We start from the raw sequence: 16,042 nt of genomic DNA on the forward strand, positions 1-16,042 counted from the left end.
CTTTGTTGGTCTTACTAGGGCTGTGTTAATTTTATTGACACTTGAAAAGAATTAACTTTTGGTTTGATTGAATTCTGTTATTTTTGTTTTCAATTTCATTGATTTTCTCGTTTATTCTGTTCTCCTTTTTTGTTTCTTTTGCTTTTTTTCCTGGTTTCTTGTGGCAATAGCTTGCATTACTGATTTGAGACCTTTCTTTTTTTCTAATTACACATTTAAAAAAAACATTTTGAATTTATTTTTGTGAATGGTGTAAGAAAGTGGTCTAGTTTCATTCTTCTGCATGTTGCTGTCCAGTTCTCCCAGCACCATTTGTTAAAGAGACTGTCTTTTTTCCATTGGTTATTCTTTCCTGCTTTGTCAAAGATTAGTTGACCATACTTTTGTGGGTCCAATTCTGGAGTCTCTATTCTATTCCATTGGTCTATGTATCTGTTTTTGTGCCAATACCATGCTGTCTTGGTGATTACAGCTTTGTAGGAGAGGCTAAAGTCTGGGATTGTGATGCCTCCCGTTTTGGTCTTCTTCAATATTACTTTGGCTATTCGAGGTCTTTTGTGGCTACATACAAATTTTAGGATTGCTTGTTCTAGCTTCAAGAAGAATGCTGGTGCAATTTTGATTGGGATTGCATTGAATGTGTCGATTGCTTTGGGTAGTATTGATATTTTAACACTGTTCTTCCAATCCATGAACACAGAATGTTTTTCCATTTCTTGGTATCTTCTTTAATTTCCTTCATAAGCTTTCTATAGTTTTCAGCATACAGATCTTTTACATCTTCGGTTAGATTTATTCCTAGGTATTTTATGCTTCTTGGTGCAATTGTGAATGGGATCAGTTTCTTTATTTGTCTTTCTGTTGCTTCATTATTAGTGTATAGGAATGCAACTGATTTCTGTACATTGATTTTGTATCCTGAGACTTTGCTGAATTCATGTATCAGTTCTCGCAGACTTTTGGTGGAGTCTATCGGGTTTTCCATGTATAATATCATGTCATCTGCAAAAAGTGAAAGCTTGACTTCATCTTTGCCAATTTTGATGCCTTTGATTTCCTTTTGTTGTCTGATTGCTGATGCTAGAACTTCCAACACTATGTTAAACAACAGTGGTGAGAGTGGACATCCCTGTTGTGTTCCTGATCTCAGGGAGAAAGCTCTCAGTTTTTCCCCATTGAGGATGATATTAGCTGTGGGCTTTTCATAAATGGCTTTTATGATGTTTAAGTATGTTCCTTCTATCCCGACTTTCTCGAGGGTTTTTATTAAGAAAGGATGCTGAATTTTGTCAAATGCCTTTTCTGCACCGATCGACAGGATCATATGGTTCTTATCTTTTCTTTTATTAATGCGATGTATCACATATATTTGTGAATGTTGAACCAGCCCTGGAGCCCAGGAATGAATCCCACTTGATCATGGTGAATAATTCTTTTTATATGCTGTTGAATTTGATTTGCTAGTATCTTGTTGAGAATTTCTGCATCCATATTCATCAGGGATAGCAGCCTGTAGTTCTCTTTTTTTTGCTGGGTCTATGTCTGGTTTGGGAATCAAAGTAATGCTGGCTTCATAGAATGAGTCTGGAAGTTTTCCTTCCCTTTCTAATTTTTGGAACAGCTTGAGAAGCATAGGTATTATGCTTTAAATGTCTGGTAGAATTCCCCAGGGAACCCATCTGGTCTTGGACTCTTATTTGTTGGGAGATTTTTGATAACTGATTCAATTTCTTCGCTGGTTATGGGTCTGTTCAAATTTTCTGTTTCTTCCTGTTAGAGTTTTGGAAGTGTGTGGGTGCTTAGGAATTTGTCCATTTCTTTCAGGTTGTCCAGTTTGTTGGCACATAATTTTTTATAGTATTCCCTGTTAATTGCTTGTATTTCTGAGGGATTGGTTGCGTCAAAACCCTAGAAGAGAAAGCAGGAAAAAACCCCTCTGACCTCAGCCGCGGCAATTTCTTACTTGACACATCCCCAAAGGCAAGGGAATTAGAAGCGAAAATGAACTATTGGGACCTCATGAAGAAAGTAAGCTTCTGCACAGCAAAGGAAACAATCAGCAAAACTAAAAGGCAACTGAAGGAATGGGAAAAGATATTTGCAAATGACATATCAGACAAAGGGCTAGTATCCAAAACGTATAAAGAACTCATCAAACTCCACACCTGAAAAACAAATGAAGTGAAAACAGTGAAGAAATGGGCAGAAAACATGAATAGACACTTCTCTAAAGAAGACATCCGGATGGCCAACAGGGACATGAAAAGATGCTCAATGTCACTCCTCATCAGGGAAATACAAATCAAAACCACACTGATACCACCTCACGCTGGTCAGAGTGGCTGGAATAAACAAATCAGCATACAGCATACAGCACATTGAACTTAAGAGTATTTGTTTTTTAAGGCCCTTCTCTCTCCCTCCATGAGACTATAGGTGCTGGTGAGGATGTGGAGAAACGGGAACCCTCATGCACTGTTGGTGGGAATGCAAACTGGTGCAGCCACTCTGGAAAACAGTGTGGAGGTTCCAAAAAATTAAAAATAGACCTACCCTATGACCCAGCAATAGCACTGCTAGGAATTTACCCAAGGGATACAGGAGTGCTGATGCATAGGGGCACTTGTACCCCAATGTTTATAGCAGCACTCTCAACAATAGCCAAATTATGGAAAGAGCCTAAATGTCCATCAACTGATGAATGGATAAAGGAATTGTGGTTTATATACACAGTGGAATACTACTTGGCAATGAGAAAGAATGAAATATGGCCTTTTGTAGCAACTTGGATGGAACTGGAGAGTGTTATGCTAAGTGAAATAAGTCATATAGAGAAAGACAGATACCGTATGTTTTCACTCTTATGTGGATCCTGAGAAACTTAACAGAATACCATGGGGGAGGGGAAAGGGAAAAGAAAAAAGTTAGGGAGGGAGCCAAATCATAAGAGACTCTTGAAAACTGAGAACAACCTGAGGGTTGATGGGGCGTGCGAGGGAGGGGAGGGTGAGTGATGGGCATTGAGGAGGGCACCTTTTGGGATGAGCACTGGGTGTTGTATGGAAACCAATTTGACAATAAATTTCATATTTAAAAAAAATAAAAAATAAAAAAAAATTTTTAAACCCACACATTTAGTGTTATTAACTGCTGCCGTAGTTGAATCCCAAAGATTTTGCTGTTGTATTTTCATTATCATTCATTTGAATATATTGTGAAAAAAACCTCCTTTGAGATCCTTTGAGCTAGTTATCATTTAGAAATGTGTTCTTTAGGGGCACTTGGCTGGCTTAGTCGGTAGACCATGTGACTCTTGTTCTTGGGGTTGTGAATTCAAGCCCCATGTAGGGTGTGGAGATAACTTAAAAAAAAAACAAACAAAAAAAACAACCTTTAGAAATGTGTTAATTTACAAATGTTTGGAAAATTTACAGTTGTTTTTCTATTATTCTTAGTTTGATACCATTATGATCAAAGAGCATACTTTGTGTGATTTCAGTTTGTTTTATGACCCAGGACATGCTCTTAGTTAACATTCCACATGTAGTTGAATAGAATATGTGTTCTCTTTTTGTTGTGAAGAGTGCTCTGTAGATGTCAATTAGATCCCCCTTGGTTTTTGGTGGTGGTTGTTTTGTTGTTGTTTTTGGTTTGTTTTTAATATCCTTGCTTATTTTATTTAGTGCTTCTTCATTTGTTAAGGGAGGGATAGTGACACTTCTGCTTAGGTACCTAATGGAAGGTAGTCACTAACTAAAACACCTGACCTATCTTCCTGCAGGGCAACAAAGGAGGTTTTGTATAAATCCATGTTTTAGAAATTTGGGGGGAGGAGGGGGGAAACAACAACTGTGCCCAGAGGAAAGATAGAAAATACACTGTTGGGGTTTTTTTTGGCACTAGGCAAGTTTTTGTGCTAGCTGAAACAGATGAGTAACCTTTAGGAAAGAAAAACTAATCCTTTTTTTTAAATGAGGTTTTTCCCAATCTTACAATGAGAGCTGGGGGCGGGGGAGGGAAAAGGAAAACTTTGATGCTAAATTTTCATAAAGCTTTGAGGAACAAGAAAGATCAACATACCCTGAGAACTGCTTTGGACTGGAAATACAAAGATTCAGCCCAAAGAGCTCACTTAAACCTGATGATAGTCTGTGCATAATATTAGCAATAAGATCAATTAAGGCTTGGTTAGAAAAGTACAAATTTTAACATTATTATTTATAATACTGAACTTAAGAGTATTTGTTTTTTAAGGCCCTTCTCTCTCCCTCCATGGAAAAAAAAAAAGGTTAGCAGTTAATACCCTATTTATAAAAATAGTAACTTAGTTGCGTGTAGTTCTTGATTTTTTACAAAATATTGTTCATGCATATTATCTCATTTGATCCATACAAGCCTGCAAGATTTGTAACACAGGATTTTTCATCTTTACTCTAGGAGTCTTAGAGAGGTTAAGTGATTTTTCTCAGGTCATAGAATTGAATAAAGTTCAGGTGTTCTCATTCCTAGTTGATTGTTTCCTATCATACTCTTCCTTTGAAAGGATGTGCCTGCTGGGGTGCCTGGGTGGCTCAGTCAGTTGAGTGTCCGACTTTGGCTCAGGTCATGATTTCATGGTTCTTGAGTTTGAGCCCTGTGTCAGGCTCTGTGCTGATGGCTCGGGGCCTGGAGCCTGCTTTGGATTCTGTGTCTCCCTCTCTCTCTGCTCCTCCCCTGCTCACACTCTCTCTCTCTCAAAATAAATAAAGATTAAAAAGAAAAATTGAAAGGATGTGCCTGCTATCTCTAATACTAGTAGAATATTGACTTTAATTAAAAGATTTTTATTTGACTTTATAAGTGTTCCCATGATCATGGATTATTTCATTTTACATAAAGATAAATTTAAAATATAACAGGGTCGGGGCGCCTGGGTGGCGCAGTCGGTTAAGTGTCCGACTTCAGCCAGGTCACGATCTCGCGGTCCGTGGGTTCGAGCCCCGCGTCGGACTCTGGGCTGATGGCTCGGAGCCTGGAGCCTGTTTCCGATTCTGTGTCTCCCTCTCTCTCTGCCCCTCCCCCGTTCATGCTCTGTCTCTCTCTGTCCCAAAAATAAATAAACGTTGAAAAAAAAATTTTTTTTAATAAAAAAATAAAATAAAAATAAAATAAAATATAACAGGGTCTAATTTTCAAACAATGGCTTAATTATTAATATTCTCATATAAACTTGTCTTTTAATATCCTTTGATTATTTACCAATTGAGAACTATAAATTCTTTATATTTTTCTTTATTTTTTTTCAACATTTATTTATTTTTGAGACAGAGAGAGACAGAGCATTAACGGTGGAGGGGCAGAGAGAGAGGGAGACACAGAATCAGAAGCAGGCTCCAGGCTCTGAGCCATCAGCCCAGAGCCTGACGCGGGGCTCGAACTCACGGACTGTGAGATCGTGACCTGAGCTGAAGTCGGACGCTTAACCGACTGAGCCACCCAGGCGCCCCTAAATTCTTTATATTTTTAATGGTAACTTTTATGTGTTTGATTTCAAATTTTTCTCCATTCTCTTTTTCTTTTGATTTTATTGTTTTTTATTAGAAAAATTGGAAATTGTATATATTAATAGTTGTGAAATTTCTTTAGTGATTCATTTGGCTAGTTTCCCCCATCGTTGAAATAAGTATTATATTTCGTTTAAAAATTTTTTTCTATGATGAGTTTATAATATTGTGAGAAGATTTTATTAGTTTTTCCTATTATGTTACGGTTGTCATACACTAAAATTTTTTACATTTTACCTATGTTATTTCTGTATTCTTTTTTTAAGTTTTTATTTATTTATTTATTTATTTATTTATTTATTTATTTATTTAGAGGGAGAGAACGAGTGGGGGAGGGGCAGAGTGAGAGGGAGCAAGAGAATCCCAAGCAGATTCTGCTCTGTCAGTGCAGAGCCTAATTTGGGAGATGAACTCATGAACTGTGAGATCATGACCTGAGCTGAAATCAAGAGCTGGATGCTTAACAGACTGAGCCACCCAGGAGCCCCTTTATTCCTTATGTCATCATTTCTACTTTTGTACAAATACACATTACTTTGTTCTAATTTTGCTTTATAATTTTATTATGTTTTCATTTATATTATACATTACCAAAATTACTCTGCAATTATACAAAAACATTTTTCTTTAAAATATTTTTCCTAAAGGCATGTTTTGCCCTCAGATTCAACATAGCTACTTAAATATGATTAAAATCTGTTGTATAGAAAAATAAAACACTTTTTATGTATAGAGTAAGAACATGAAAATCAAAATTTGTATGTAGTTGTCTTTGCTGGAGTTTCGTTGGAATTTTTGATTTCTACTTTCTCTCTAGCTTTTTGTGTTTGGTAATGTTTCTTTAGTGAAAAAAAATTTTTTTTAAATGAACAGAGAGGAGGCACTTGGCTGGCTCAGTCTATAGAGCATGTGACTTTTTTTTTTTTTTAATGTTTTATTTATTTTTGAGTGAGAGAGAGAGAGAAAGAGTGTGTGCACACGCGCTCGAGTGAGAGAGGGGCAGAAAGAAAGTGAGACACAGAATCCCAAGCAGGCTCCAGGCTCCGAGCTGTCAGGACAGAGCCTGACACAGGGCTGGAACCCACAAACAGTGAGATCATGGCCTGAGCCAAAGCCTGACACTTAACCGACTGAGCCAACCCAGGCGCCCCCTAGAGCATGTAACTCTTGATCTCAGGGTTGTTAGTTCAAGCCCCATGTTCTACATAGAACTTACTTAGAAAAAAACCACCACCAAAAGAGAAAAAAGGAAAAAAAAAAAAAAAAACAACCCAGTCAACCAAACAAAATGAACAGAAATAGGAGTGAGAGAGTCTGTGTGTCTGGACTATCTCAGATTGGTTGCAAATAGCAAATAAAGATCCTGTGATAATATTATCATTATTGATTTGAGTACCTTCAGTAATTAGAAGTCCAGATCTAATTGTTGATTGGGTAAATTAATTCTATCAGTACTGTAACCCTGCTGCATCCATGTTGTTTGGTGGTGTTTTATGGCTGTTGTTTGCATGGTTTTAATTTAAATTTGTTTAGCTCAGTATTCTCTAGTAATGGTGTTCTTTATGTAACATAAAATATGGTAGCAAAGAAGATTGATGTTCCATAATGAATGAAAGTGAGCCTTTGTGATAAACCCTTACCTTGATTTAAAAATAAAATATGACTTAATTTGATTTAAAGATACAGTTTTTATACAACGGATTTTAAAATGACAGCTTTCCTCTTCAGATTATTACTCACCAGTTTGCCAGATAATCCTTTATGTATCACTGCTTTGCTTTTTGTAAAAGACACACTTTAGTCTGAAGTTTATAAATAATCAGGGCTATGTAGAAGAATCAAAAGTAGAACTTTTTAGATCGTATAATTGTATGATTGTATTCTGAAAATAGCCTTAAGAAGTAATATATAAATAACTAAAAATGAAATAATTAAACCAGGAAGATACTCATAGCAAATATGATGGATAAACAGTGAATACTAATATATAATTAATACAGGGCAATATAAGAAAAAGATAAGGGAGTAAAATTATTTAGAGATTCTCAAAAGAAATACAGCTAGTAAAATAGTTATTTAGCTTCATCATTTAAAAATCCTATCAAACCATCCATAAGAACATACTTCTTCTAGCAGCATATAAAATGTTCAAAACAGAGATAATATCCAGTGCTATCTATGGTTAAGTGACTCTTGTAGGTTACTGAAAAAAAAATGTACAAAGTGGTAGAGTCATTTTGTAAACTAGTTTGATAATTTGTATCAATAATCTTAAAAGTATAACTTTGAGTCAATTCTTTCTTTATTTCCCAAGGGAATAATTCTAGATATTACATATTTTATATGTATTTATGATAAATAATTACTCCATCCTAGGTAAATGGTTAAATAATTTTTGGTTCATTTATTTGGTGAAATGTTGGTCAGGTATCAAAAATTGCTATTTATAAGGACTATAATAGGATGGGGTGAATGCTTATAACATTAAGTTAATAAAGAACACATGGTAAACAAGTATTAATTACAAATAAAAATAAGAACGAAACAACTCATGGGTATATTAAAAAGGATAAGATTTTAAAGGAATATAGTAGACTTTAATTTTCAATTTTAAGCCCAACCAGGATTTTAAGTATTTTAGGAACATCTGAAGGTTGCTTGAAATTTCTCGGAGGCACATATCTGAATTGTGCTCTTTGCAAAGTTGGTGTGTAGGAGGGAGTCACTTTCATTGGTAAGTGACTATAGCCAGCTGCCCAGTTCCTGTATGTCAGTTTTTGCTTTTTTTGCTGTTTCTCAGATAAACATCCAGGGGGAGGATGTATGCTATTTTGGTGCTACTTGAGAATTTGAAGATTCTTAAATTTCTCATACATGATCATGTATATTCCAATGATCCACTTGGCTCTTGTGGCCTCTATGTTGTGAGGTTATATAATTACCCACCTTTTGAAATGTTTTTCCAGTTTCCAAAAAATCTTTCATGAGCATATTTTTAAAAGGAAAATACAAGACTTTATCCAGTTACCAGTTACTAATCCAAGCATTAAACTCTTCACATACAGTATCTTTTGTTTTTCTTACAGTGTCACATCTTCTGTTAATCCCATCCAGACTTTGTCCTTTTTATCTCTAGAACTTCAGTTTTTTTATTACCTGATCCATGTCTTTACTAACATGTTCATTCTTTTCTCCTTTTGAACATACGAAATACAGTTATAACTGTTGTAATGTCCTTGTTTAAATACTGTAATCTGTGCCAGTGCTTCATACTTATTTAATATTTGATGGAAAAATACAAAAGGCAAAACCACAGTTTTAATCTGTGTAGGCTACCAATACTTCCCACCAAGTTTAAGAATTAGAATATTATAAGCATGTTGTATTCCCTGTCTTTCCTAACTTTTCTAAATATTGTTAATGTTTGTATGTGTTCCTAAATCATATATTGCATAATCTTGCATGTCTTCATATAAATCACCTCTTGCTGTGTGTATTTTTCTAAAACTTCTTCTTCCTGATTAATATGTACTGATGTACACATCAATATTGATGTGTATACCCATCATTATTTATTTTTACTCCTCTACAGTAGTATTTTGAGTGAATGCTATGTTATACTTATCTCTTCTCCCGTTGATGGTCATTTTGGTTGTTGTCATCTTTGTTTTCTTTTTAACAGTGCTGTTAGGAACGTTGTACAGGTCTTCCATTTGTACATACATAAGAATTTCTCTGGGTTATGTGCCTACAAACTATATATTTTGGTCATACAATATTTGTATGGAATCTTATTAGATTATCCCATAAGCAGAATCATTGATTTAAAGGATAAGAATTCTGTTATTCTCTTAAGCTAGCCACCTTATTTTAATTCTTTAAATTATTTTTCTTTATTTCCCATTTACTCTTTAATTTAGTTTTATTTGTTATGAAAATTATACGTGCATAACATACTCAAATAGTTGTACAAGATTTGTTATTAAAATGCAGCAATCCTCTGCCCCATTTACTTTTCCCCAGAGGCAGCCATTCTAACATTTTTGCTGATTCCTTTGGTATTTACATCCATATCTCTAACTAATCTGCCCATATTTCTACTGGTTAATTTGTTAAAAGCTTCTTTGGCTTCCTACAAAGAAGCATGAAGATTTAGCCTCTTTCATTTCTCCTGATTTTGAGCACCATCCCAGCTTTACACATGAACTCTTCCCTCATCTCTTTTTTCCAAATCAATAATTTAGTGCTAACATTGTTATGAATAGTAAATGCAGAACCGAATCATGTACCAAACTATAATTACCCTTCTTTTTGTTTCTTTTAAACAAAGGAGGATGATGGTAGAGGAAGAGGCAGTAAGGATTTTGGAATCAATAAGGAGGATTTGTGTTGCAAAATAGAAAGAGAAATTGTTAGCTAACAGGAAGCCATAGATTCCGTGAGTGGGAGAGGAACATGAGAACATTTATTCTGCCAGCCATGTGTAGTACCGATTAGAACACTGAAAGCCTGTTAAAATGACAAGCATATAACTTAGTAACAAATAATTTTTATGCCACTGAGATATTGGGTTAATCTTAAAACCAAAGAAATAAAAAGAAATGGGCAGTCCCAGGAAATAATATACGAATCAATCACTGAAATCAAGTGACTGCCTGGGGTCAAAGCATATGAAGGTTGTTCTTAAGTTTTAGTATTTTAGACCAGGACAATGATAGTAGGGGAAACTAGAATTTATTTTTTAAATATCAAAGAGTTGTGTACATTTGACAAAAAATTGTTTATGTTCATATTACCCATCCTCTTGCTATGTGTCAGGTGTTTTGGTTGAATTCCTTTTTCTCTAATATTAGGCTAAATTTATCTCAGTTTAATTAAACAAAGGATGAGCATTATCATTTCTTTTCTGTCAAAATTAGTTTCATTGTTTCCTCACATGTGAAGGGATGATAAATATGTTAAATCCAAATGATCACTTTAGTTTCCTCATACGTATTTTCATGCATGAATTCCAATAGGTATCAGTATTAAGTGGCTAGAAAGAGAATTCTGGCTGTGTAGTCCACATTTATTAAGGTTCACTTGTTAAACTGTGTTTAATGCTGGCATATTTCAAAATTTGGCATTTTAGCACCTTTTATATATTTTTAAAATTTTCCTCTTTTTATTAAACCAGAATGTGAGGTGTTTTTTTTTTTTTTTTTAATGCTGTCATTGTTATAATCTGGCTTAACTTAATTCCATGAACAGTTAATTCTGATGTGATTTTTACATCTTTATCCTTTCAACGAGCAAATTCGAAGACTGTAGTAGGAATACTATATATCCTTTGAATGTAAGGTTTTCATTCTGAGGCTTCTGGGATTGTCCTGGATTGATCTAGTGAAAAGATTCAAGTCACACCTAGATTTGAATTGTTCTTTGCTGCCTAGTAGCCAGCTGAATTTCTTAATAATTTAATAATTCTAGCAAGGTTGTTTAGAATGTCACAAAAAATGTATGCATACATTAAAATAATAAGACATTTTGTGTCCAATTTAATGCCCCCTACATATTATGTGTTCAAAAATTATAGTTATTTTTATTGGAATCATCTTCATCTTTTTGTCCTTGGCTCCAGTCCTTAGATGTGCTTTACAAAGAGCAGATGTAAAAAGATTTGAAACACTGATAGTGATTGTGTGCAACAGTTAATCAGGAGGGGAGAATTTAGTGTAATCTCTCTATTCTCCTGGGTAGGTGGATGGGGGTGTTGCTACATTTTTTAACCTGTTGTCTTCACCCCCTCCCCATCACCCCAACCCCCGCCATTTGTACACTTACCTCTTTTGTGGAGTAATCGGTCAGGAAAATAATAGGGCTTTTGCTCCCTCCCAGCCAATAGAATCCTTTGTATTACAAAATGTAGCATGTATTTTGGTTACTTTTTAGAACAGCTCTAAATGTAGTGTGGATAAGCAGGGGATGGGGCAGTGGGAGAGGGAGGTGGTTAGATAATGTGTTGTTTACCTTAAAAAGGTGTTGGAATTAATAATTTATGTTCTTTATCCCCTAGTAGATGGTAGACTTTGCAAAGATATACAGTGTATTTACTTTTTCTTTTTGTTCCCACCACACCTGGCATAATACATTTTATCTTTATCTTTCAGTGGTTATAACTTTGTGCTTTTTCTTTCTGTCATAGAGTTTGATACTTTGGGTCAGAATTTAGGTCTGATTCATTTCTGTGGTGTTTGTGACTAATAATGTTTGATACCCAAATAAATGGTTTGAATGAATGATTTGAATTGTCTCCAGAGTGACAGATCAGCATTCACAAGAATAAAGCACCGTTTGGTTTTGTCTCTAGAGACATGTAACTGGAAGGAACCTTAGGGTTTATGTAGTCTAGCTTTTCATTTTTCAAATAAAGTAACTGGTACCAAAGAATGCAAGACTTAGATTCAAAACCAATCCAGCTATATCTCTTACTCATAGTGTCCTTTCCTTTTTTTTTTTAAACTTAATTATGATATTTTTCTTCCCTAGATAACAGAAAAAAAGAAGCACACTGATAACCAGCTTGAAAAGAAAATAATACTTATTTTCTATTGTTTGTATGTCTGTAGATTTTTAATTGATTTTTTAATGTTTTTAATGTTTATTTATTTTTGAGAGAGAGAGAGAGAATATGAGACAGCGAGCATGAGTGGGGAGGGGCAGAGAGAGAGAGAGGGAGAGAGAGAATCCCAAGTAGGCTCTGTGCTTAAAACACAGACATGAGGCTTGATCCTATCAACTGTAAGATCATGACCTGAGCGAGATCATGACCTGAGCCAAACTCATGACCTTGAGTTAGACATTAAACAGACTGAGCCGCTTAGGTGCCCCTCTATGTCTGTAGTTTGATTGTGTATTGTCTAGTAAGAATTTTTAGGGTAAACATAGCATTTCCTCATTGATCATTATCATGACTGGGGTCAAATAGAGTTTCCTCAAAATTCTCTGAAAATTTTTAAAAATAAAAAATCAGAGTAGAAACATTTTATAATTATAATCCACCTACATTTACACCTTAGATTGATATATAAAGTACTTTGGCATTTATTAGCTTATTTTGATTCTGATGATAGTCTTAAAAGTTATGTAGGGCATGACTTATATATTGTTGGCATTTTACAGATGAAAAAATTGAGGCTCAATGAAGCTATGTCGTGTGACTGTGATCACCTAGTGAGTAAATTAGGAGGCAGATTCCTAAGCCCATAAATGTTTAAAGGTTTTTAAGACCCTATACACTGTGGTAAGCCAAAGTTTCTTTAGATATACACATTAAAAAAATGCTCATGGTTGAGGTCTGATTAGCAATAACCACTATTCAGCTGTCCTTTTATTTCATTTCCTTTTGTCATCTTGTGTAGAACTAACTATATATACCATGTTCAATCAGTAGATATTTGAGTGCTGCTAAGTGGTTAGTTAGCATTGTACTGGATGCTTTAATGTAATTTGTCCTAGGTAGTACATATGACTCTAAGTGAAAAATGATAGTTTGTAGGTGCTAGGAATATATTTTAATAAGACTTTAAAATTCAGTTCCAATTAAGAGTATTTAGTGAAAAACACATTTGATATTCTGTTGAGTAACTAGAAAACAAAGTAATACTCTATCTAAAGCAATTCAATTTTTTAGAAATAATTTATTTTGTTAAAATAGAAAATAGAGTTTTATGGGGTGCCTGGGTGGCTCAGTCAGTTAAGTGTCCGACTCTTGACGTCAGCACAGGTCATGATCTCACTGTTCTTGAGACTGAGTGGCACATCTGCCTCCACGCTGATAGCGCACAGCCTGCTTGAGATTCTCTCCCCCTCTCTCTTCCCTCCCTCATGCACGCATATGTGCACACTCTCAAAAATAAACTTAAAAAAATTGAAAATAGAGTTTTAGAACTGTGTCTAAGCTCCTTAATGAAATCTTGACCTTAAATTTTAGCACTTTAGTTACCTTAGATATGTCCAAGATTGAGTCAAAAAATAAAGGGCGCCTGGGTGGCTCAGTCGGTTAAGCGTCTGACTTCAGCACAGGTCATGATCTCATGGTTTACGAGTTTGAACCCCAAGTCGGACACTGTGCTGACAGCTTGGAGCCTGGAACCTGCTTCAGATTCTTTGGCCCCCCTCTCTCTCTGCCCCTCCCCCACTCGTGCTCACACTGTCTCTCAAAAATAAATAAACATTAAAAAAATTTTAAAAATATATAAATAATTTTCTCAAATTCTAAGTATGCAGAGACAACTATTATTAACATCTTGGTAGAGATCTTTTCATGCTTCTTGCTCTGTATATGTAATTCTATAAGTAGAATATAATTTTATAAATATAATATGTCTGATTCTATAAAGAGTTAATTGTGTAAATTTTTTTATTCAGTGATAGGAAAATACTTCAATGTAAGTTGCTATTAGGTCTGCGTAATCATATAAACCTGCAGCATTATAAGTGCTGGTTTGCTAAATTATTTTTATGATTTATTAATTTTTCAAATGGTGGATATTTGTTTCAAATATTTTGTTACTATAGAAAAACTTTTAAAGCTGTCTTACAACTTGAGAAATTTCTAAGATTATCAGGATGTTTCTTTATAATTAAATTTGACACTAATTTTTATGTAATGTGTTGACATTATTTAGAATTAACTATAATCATAATTTCTACTCTTGCTTTACCAACTCATTCTTAACTTAGAACATTTTGCTTCAGAGTAAAGTTTTTTTATTTAAAAAATAGAAAATGTTTGGGTAACTGTATTTTTTTTTAAAGAGATTTTGAAAGTGAATAGTGTTCAGCAAATCTATAATATTTTGAAGAAGTGAGACATGATATTTCAATACCTTGATATTCAATATTGAAATACTTAGATGTGTGTGTGTGTGTTTTTAATAGATTACCTTTCTCAAGGAATTGATCTTTCTGGAATAGAAGTAATAGAAAATGATCTACTTTTTATTGCAAGAGCTCGACTTGAAGTGGAAAATCAAGCTAAGCGCCTACTGGAACAGGGTGTGGAGACCCAGGTAATAAAAGTAATACCACTTTTTTAATGTGAAAAATATGTCATAGAATTGATGAAGATTTGATTTTGAGGTTAAAAAACTAATCTGTGTTCTCATCCCTGAGGAACAGGGAAAATGTATTTATTAATACCTATTTATTTCATTCTAAAAATAGACTAAGATTTCTGGTATGTAATATATATGAGATATAGTTTCTGTAATGTATATATGTAGATAGAGAGTTAATACCTGTTGAATATGCTTATTTTGTCTGAGGAACTGTTACTTAATTAAGCCTTTCAGCAACCCAGTAAGGTAGGTATTATTATTTCCATTTTACAAATGAGGAAACTGAGAGCTTAAATAATTTGTCCAAGATCACACAGCTAACACATGGTATTGTTTGGAACATAGACCACTCTAACCCCAAAACCTTGCACCATTAATAATCAATGTGCTATAGTTAAGAAAAAAAAAAGTACTTTGACTTGAGATTTCTCCGAAGGTGTCATTTTCCTGATGCTTAATGTTCTGAAACCCAAAGGTATTGATGTAGTTGAATCAGCAAATTAGATGTAAATCTCATTCGTTCTACATTTGTATTGCATTGCACCCAGACGTTTTCTCCATTTGTATTGGATCCAAATACAATTATTAGTGTCTGTTTTTTATTCACATCTTTTAAACCAGGAATTCGTTTTGTGCATTTATATTGTACAAAAATAATCTTATAAAGATTCTTTAAGTAGTCTCTAAGTCAGAAAGGTACTTATTTGACTTCTGATTCTTCATTTATAATTCAAAAAGCGTAACTGAATGTCTGTTACCGTTTTAAATAAATTTTTTGTTATCTGCATAATGAAAAGTGAACAAATGATCTGTACATACAGAATGAAATGCCACATACACATAAGGAGTGAAGTAGCACAGTGTGAACACATCTATGCAATACAGACCCAGGGCAAGAAATAGGAAATTCCCTGTGCTCCTGGTCACTGCTCTCCTTTCCCAGAAGCCACCATGATTGCAGCTTCTAATACTGGAGCTTGGTTTTACCTCCTGTCAGTTGTTCTAACTTCAGATCTATGAAGATAACACAGTTCTACTGTTAAAAAATAAGGTACTTGTGTACATCACATTAGAGAAGATACCTTTTCAAAGAAATATTCAGGGAATTCCAAGTCAACTTTGATTTAAGGCGACTATTTGTATAGAAAATTGATGTCGCCTGGCTCATTTAGTTGTGAGAAAGGTAGCAATTAACTTTTCAGAAAGTGCAGTATCACAAGCCTTTTGTATTCATCTAATGTCCATATTGTCACTACCTCAGAGATTTCAAGTTTTATATATAACTACTGTTTAAAATTTTTCCTGTGAAGTTCTATTGCCACATATCTATGTGTGTGTATATGCTTATATCTTTAATTTATGCAACCCTTAATATTTTATTATATTTCAGAGTTGTGG

General features: G+C 34.4%; 1 protein-coding gene across 3 annotated transcripts in view; it reads left to right on the forward strand.

Moving 5' to 3' along the window:
- COG5 (component of oligomeric golgi complex 5) overlaps positions 1-16,042 on the forward strand; it is a 322,331-nt gene that overhangs the window by 122,517 nt on the left and 183,772 nt on the right. For all 3 annotated transcript variants that reach the window (XM_047095454.1, XM_047095453.1, XM_047095455.1), the window contains exon 7: positions 14,466-14,596. In XM_047095454.1, the coding sequence (XP_046951410.1) occupies positions 14,466-14,596 (131 nt within the window). The remainder of the gene's footprint in view (positions 1-14,465; positions 14,597-16,042) is intronic.

This window comes from Lynx rufus, unplaced genomic scaffold, assembly GCF_022079265.1.
Source record: "Lynx rufus isolate CCGP_SWC_20201006 ecotype Redwood Valley unplaced genomic scaffold, mLynRuf1.p SCAF_4, whole genome shotgun sequence".
NCBI lineage: Eukaryota > Metazoa > Chordata > Mammalia > Carnivora > Felidae > Lynx > Lynx rufus.